The sequence below is a fragment of the Mesitornis unicolor genome, unplaced genomic scaffold (genome assembly GCF_000695765.1).
Source record: "Mesitornis unicolor isolate BGI_N332 unplaced genomic scaffold, ASM69576v1 scaffold11297, whole genome shotgun sequence".
Taxonomy (NCBI): domain Eukaryota; kingdom Metazoa; phylum Chordata; class Aves; order Mesitornithiformes; family Mesitornithidae; genus Mesitornis; species Mesitornis unicolor.
Window position 1 is genome coordinate 1 of NW_010194352.1, and position 6,770 is coordinate 6,770.

Genomic DNA, 6,770 nt, shown 5'->3' on the forward strand with positions numbered 1-6,770 from the left:
ACCTATACTGGTACATGGGGCTGTTCTTCCCGAGATGCAAGACCCAACACTTGCCCTTGCTGAATTTCATTACATTTTTCCCCACACAACTCTCCAGCCTGTCCAGGTCTCGCTGAATGGCAGCACAGCCTTCTGCAGTGTCAGCCACTCCTCCCAGCTTTGTATCGTCAGATGTTGGGGTTCTTCAGAGTTTGACCTCCAAGTTTTCCCAACACAGGTCAATGTTTTGTTATAAGGTTAAAAACACTGCAGTCTAAACCTGGTTATTTTAATTCTCCAGAAGATCTACAGCATCATGTAGATAAAAGCCACAGAGGCCAATCTTGGTATAAACAAATCAGTTTGGGAATGGCACAGCCTGCAGGAACAAACCAAGCTGACCAGCCCAGGTTTCATGACCAGCCCTATAATAAAAAGCATTATAAAGGCAACAAAAATTCGATATGGAAAGAGCCAGCAGGAGATAGTGAGAGCCACTGTGCATTATATAAAGAAAGAACTATCTCCTAATGCAGGGCTTGATCCAAATCTACAGGAAGACAGTCTTGGGCTCAGATCCAGGAACACACTTAACGACTCAGGGAAATCTAACCTTGTGTTTAAAGTCTTCCCTACTCAACAGCTATTTCAGATGTGTTCCAATCTGATGGGTCTTAGTGGAACACATGAGAAGCTTAAGCACTTTCTCTCATCAAGGCCACCACAAGGCAGCCCCATCCAGAGTATTTCCTCAATTCACTATTACTGAGAATTATTGCCAAATTTAATTTAATCTAATTTATTAAAGAAAATGCAAGGGCTGGTCATTGCACGTGGACACACAGCACAGAAGGATGGACAGCAAAGACGGGCAGGACTCCGTGCACAAACACATGGGCTTGCACTGTGTCACCTAAACACACACAATATTATCACTTACCATAGTCTGTGTCATCAGCAGGCCAGCTCTGTGCAGGCCAGAAATAGGGGGTCTGTAGGAAAATAAGGCTTTTGTAAGTGCACAGTAGACTTGAACTCAGGCAGAGTGCAACACCACCCACACCAGAGGGAAGGAAACCTCAGCTCCTCAGCTGTGTGTCAGCTACAGCAGAGAACTGAGAGCAGCAGACGGCCAACGTCAAATCTACTCCTGCTTTGTGATCTGTTAACACAGCCAACCTCTCACTGCTGCCTGCACACTCAGACTGAGAGCCTGATTTGGCACCGTGGGGGAACCAGTATGTCATTCCAAGTACCAACGAGGGTACTCTTAATTTCCCATTGTAGTGGAAACAGTCCAACCGTGAACCCTGATAACATCCTGTTATTACCGTGCTTTTTGTGCACTCATCATTCAGTCTCCCCAGATTATTCTAGTTTCAACCAGTGATACCATTTGCTGCTTTAAGACCTGGGAAGGGAACAGATACCTGGAAGAAAGCACAGCTATTTTGAAGTCGAACAAGTACACTCATTTAGTTGAAGGAAGTATCACGGTTTCCCTGTAATCTGGCACATAGAACTGGGGGAACTGGCCTGAGGCTTCTTCCTCCTGCACACTGAATGACCAGCATGGTTGTTTTTAAGCTAGTGCTGAACTCTCTCTTTTAGGGACTTGTCTAATGGCTTCAGACAAGGTGCAACTCACTTGAAACCTGTACAGGCTGCCGTCTGTCTTAAGGGTGAGATTCTTTGGCTCCTGGAGAGGGTAGATGTACCCGTATTTGACAAACAGGTCCCCCAGGTGGAGTGCCTCTGAAAATGGAGAAGGCAGGCATTTTGGTTGCACAGAAACACTGTACTGGAATTTAAAAGTGAGCTTCTACTCAGGAGAGGATTCATCTAAAAGGTTTTGCTTACAGAGACCTTAAAGCTATACAACTCCAAGCTGAAAAAGCCTCAATTTTTACACTTCTACCCACCTTCCTCAGCGATCTGCAAGCGCTGGAGAATCCACTGCAATATATCATTGCCTGTAAAGCAAAGAACATGTCAGGTGCTTGAAATCTGGCCAAAATCCATGTGCTAAAATGAGAACTCTCCGGTCCTCACCCCTCACTGTGCTCTGGAGCCCACCAAGTGCCCTTCTTGCAAACATGCTTTCAAATGAGCCACGTGAGAGAAGCAGAGCTAAAACGCACTGCCCATCTCTCCATGAAGGTCCTTCAGACCTTCTCCTGACCAAGCAGCATCAGTCCCTGGGAGGAGGAGCCCGAGGCAGGCGGTGACCCCAGGATGGCACAGCAGGAGGATGCAGGAGCACACGTGGCCTGAGCAACACTTAAACCCTCATCATTGGCTTAGAGAGGGCTTAAGCCATGCAAAAGCTTCCATGCTGAGGGAAGGTGAAGGGCCCCTTGTTTTGCACCGTCTTGTCTTGGAAGATTCACTGCACATTATCTTCAGACTGACAGAGCATGGTCCTGTCTGTTTTAGTAAGAGAGTTCACAAACACTTCACCTCTCCCACAACTTTTGATGGGGTGTGACCACTCATACCCAGAGTCACCATAAACCTCCAGCAGGTTTAGTTTTATATTCTGGGGGGCAAATTTCATGAACCTCCTTCCCTTTAAAAAGGGCAAAAATGCACTCATTCCCTGAACAATTTCTGGTCTTTGCCTCCAACGTTCCCCAGGATTGCAGGCCGAGGTGTTGACCTTTCTTGACATTGCGGTGATGACTTAACTTTCTAATAGGGGCTCAGAGCTCTTATCCTACTGCCTGCTTCCTGAAATAGCTGAAATTAAAGGATTATCTCATCGCTCACTTCTAGACAGCTCTCTCTGTAAGCATTTTCCCCAAAGGTGTGCATTTAACACGGAGGTTTATTTGCCTTTTCTGAGCCATTTTACTGACAGTGAATTTAACTAGTTAGCTTCCTGCACGTGAAGAGCAAAGCTCTCCTCAGTGGATGTGTGTCCACTGCTCTGTCTTCACCATTCCCTCACTAAACAGGAATCAGTCTCCTCTGCAACACCCAGAAGTCAACCAGTACGAATGCAACTTGTGCAGCACTAAAAATATCATTTAGAGAGCGATGACTGCCATGCAAGGAGACTGGATCTCGCCTATCAGAAGTTGAGTAGAGTTCATGACTTATGCAAGAGGGAACTTGCAGCAGTTCTGGTTAAGGAACCAGAACAAAGCAGACAGCACGCAAAGAGGATGAGCACCAACGGGCATCTTCCCTCCACGTGGATTTTTAGGAAGTGGTATTTTCCATTGGTCAGACAGCAAGAGAAGTGCTTGTTCCCCCTGCACTTCATCAAGGTGGCACATCATCTTCAGTACGGGGGAAACTTTTCTGCAGTGCTGCCTTGACAATTCACTAACAGTCAGTGGAGGCAAAGCAGATGCCTGGCAAAGGACTTCACCAAATCCAGCTGTGTGACAGCTATGTAAGCCAGAGTAGGGTTTGTACTGCGATGCATGGAGGGTGCTGCTGAGAACAAGCTTCAGACGTTGCCCAAGTTCTCCTTTCACTGACTGTACCCATCAGCAAGTGACTTCATCTCAGTGCCTCTGCTTCCTCATTTAACAAAAAAATATTTAAAAAATGGGGCAAATAATACACAGGGCCTTGAAGGCTTTGCAAATACGGTGGAGGAAAATTAATCTCTTTGGCTAAGTTTTCTCCTGAGTCACCCAGAGCAAGTTCACTGGCTTCAGTGGGAGCTTTTGTTCCGAATGTCAAAGTGCTGCAGAAAGACCAAAGCAGGAGGAGGAATCTTCAGTACAACGTGTGAGTATTTATAGTGAAGAACCCCTCACAAGAGCTTTTGTGGAGACTTGGAGAACAGGGAGGTACTGATAGCGCCCTGTGAAAGGAGCCAGCAGGCACAGAGGAGACAGCGATAAGAGCTGCCTGTAATGCTATACGTGACACAGCACAGCTCCCCGTCTGGTTCTTCTTCAGCCTGCTTGAGGGAGGAAAAGCTGTCATTTAGAGGCAGAGAAGTGGGTTGAATATTTTGTGCTTTTCCTGCATACTGAAGAAAAATAGTTATTAGCAGAAAATACTAAAAGGGAGACTAATTGTTCATTTCTGAAGTTCAGTCTGACTCTAGTCTGCTTATTTTAATTGGATTTTAATATTTATCCTTATTTGTGATCCAGCCCCACCAGTCAAACGACAGGTCTGGAGGCTGAAGCACCGATTCACCCATATGCTAAGAGAAAGCAAGGTCACCTGCTCTGAATTCATGTGAGACAGCTAAAAGTGCATGATTATCAATCTCTGTGTGCAATAAGAGACAAGTGAGAATGAGATAAAGGGAGCAGGTATCTGTCAAAGGATGCACAGCTAATATTTTTGGGAACACAGGCTGCAGTGTGTGGCCCACACACAGCTTTGACCCGGTGCTGTCCCCCAGCCAAGCTCTGACCTGTCACAGCGTGCGGGATGTTGGTGATCATCACCCTCTGCGTCTGCGTCTTGATGCCCGTGTCTGGGTTCTGCATCTCCATCATGAGCGCTTCAATCTGCAAAGTATGGCAGGGATTTATTACAGGAGAGGACAGGAGGGAGCCCCTGGACCACCGCAGCATCCCAGAGGGATGACAGAGGAACAGATGCCATGGCCACAGTTGGCCCCAAACCTCCCCTTTTCCATCACAGATGCCACCTCCAGACCCCGTCAGCTCTCACACTGACTCACAGCATCACCCCCTCTTACAGGACACACACACATAGCCAGGGTCAGCAGATAAGGGGCAGGATGTAACCACTCAGCTAAAAAACAAATAATGATTTTAAAAAGTCTCTGCTACCCATAAATGTTCTTCTCCACCTCAGTGAGCTATTGGCTGGGGCAATCAGAAAGAAAAAAAGGGGGAAGAAAGAAAATCTGTGTTTCTATTGCACAAATACGCCACAGACTTGTAGATATTGCACCATGCACTGAGAAAATAAGCAATATTTTGGCTGAAGACCAAACAGCAAAGGTTCTGTTTCTGGTCTGCAGATAACCACCAGGCAGGACTTCAGAAGAGCAACAGGAAAAGCAGACTGGGGCCGAGCAAGAAGCTGAAACCCGGGCGAGATGAGATGTCCTTTGAGAAAGCACAGCCACGACTCATGCCAAGGTGCTGAAAAGGTGGCCAAGGATCGACTGCAGCATGGACCCTCCTCATCTCCTCCTCTGAGATTATCTGAGAGCATTGGCTTTGTGGAAGATCCTCATCTTTTTGTCTTCTGCTTCCAGAGACACTAAATCAAAACTGGTCTAACAGGACCAATTTGGTCTCTCCTCACATTCATTTTGGGCGAGGCTGCAGGTTTTTGACTAGGACTAGAGGATTTAACGAGCGTGACTTGATGACACTCGCTCATAATGAAGGGTATTGTCTTCACAGGCATCACAGTGACTTTGGTCCTCACTCCTGCCAAGTTGAGGGAGGATTTAAGCCTGTAGAGACAGGACGCGCTCTGGGCTTGAGAGTAAAAATGGATTTTCCGCTGTTTTTTAAAGCCAGTGTGAAATTAATACTAAAACTGAGAAGCCTGCTAAAATTTCACCCAAATATTTGTATAAAAGCTTGTATAAAATATTTTAAAATTGCAAAAACAGACCCAAAGTGATGGAACACGAAGACTTTCTCAGGCCTTTTAACTGAACCCCAAATTTCCTCCTCAGCAAGTTCAAGGTCAGGTGTGCAGAGATGCCCATGCAGCTGTGTGAGAAGGGGCAAGGCCGGAGAGTCCAGCACACAGGGCACTGATTTAGGAAACTCAGATTCAGGCTCCTCTAAGCAAACACGGATGATTTGGGGGGAAGTCACCTACTGTCTCTGTAACTTCTCCCTCTTGCCATTGCAGAAATAATAGATATGAAAAAGAGGTATTAAAAACAGATAAGCAAGGGAGCTGCTGTTAGGGGGGTGCCTGCTGCTCTGGCTGCAAACCACACACTTTGCTGATCTCTTCCTCTTCTCCTAAGGGAATGCTGCTAATTACAGGTTGCTGGCAATTAGGAGCTGCTACCAGCACCAGTCTGCCGTCGGGAGGCCAGGAGGGCTGGTTAAAATACAGTGGGAGCATCTGCTCACTTTGCTGAGGGCTCGAGCACATTTTGCCACGCTTTGGGCCAGGGAAGCTGTGTCTGGTTGAAATTTTGCAGAGCCAGAAGCCACTTGCTGAGGCTGGCTGATGGGTGGAGGGGTAAATATCAGGAGGAGGACTGCTAAAGGAGCAAGGTGCTGAGCTCACCTCAAGCACCGCCAGCCATGAGCCCCACCAAGGTCTCCCTTCAGATCAACAGGGATCTCTGCATTGAGGTGACCTCACCCCGAAAACCACAGAGGAGACAACAGGAAAACTGTCTGCCCCCAGCTGACTGCAAGAAATCAGCGGGTTCACCGAGTGCAGAGCAAAGCTCATGCTCATGATAAGAAAAAGCATCGCTGCATTTCAGGAGCACATGGGAAGCCCCAGGGAGGGTGAGGGTCCTCTCCTCAGTTGATGAGGGGCCCATGGTTCTGGAGAAGAGGGATCCAGCACGGATGGAGCAGTGGGGACAGATGACTGAGTTACCCCAGGTGCGTTTCCCATCCTTGTCCCTCTGAGCTTTGGGCACCCACAGCTCCCCAGGGTTGGGGCATCCACACTGTGGAAGCATCAGGCTCTGAGTGCTGAGACTCTGACACTTGACAACAAAACACTTCAGAGGTGAGGAGTTCAGCCCCTCTCAGCATCAACCAGATACAGACAGGGGCATCTTTGCTTCAGATGCAAGACAAATTTTCCCAGCAGGCTCCAGTTCACAGCCCAGTGCCCACTCTTGGTGCTGT

At 47.5% G+C, this 6,770-nt stretch overlaps 1 protein-coding gene across 1 annotated transcript in view; it reads right to left on the reverse strand.

The window, feature by feature from the left end:
• Positions 1–919: 919 nt before the first annotated feature.
• Positions 920–6,770, reverse strand: part of LOC104543215 (regulator of G-protein signaling 9-like) — a gene marked incomplete at its 3' end in the record, with an annotated part of 9,550 nt that continues 3,699 nt past the window's right edge. The window contains exons 2-5 of the mRNA XM_010187769.1: positions 4,367–4,463; positions 1,902–1,952; positions 1,628–1,734; positions 920–971 (exon numbers count right to left, since the gene is read on the reverse strand). Coding sequence (XP_010186071.1) covers positions 920–971; positions 1,628–1,734; positions 1,902–1,952; positions 4,367–4,463 — 307 coding nt within the window. The remainder of the gene's footprint in view (positions 972–1,627; positions 1,735–1,901; positions 1,953–4,366; positions 4,464–6,770) is intronic.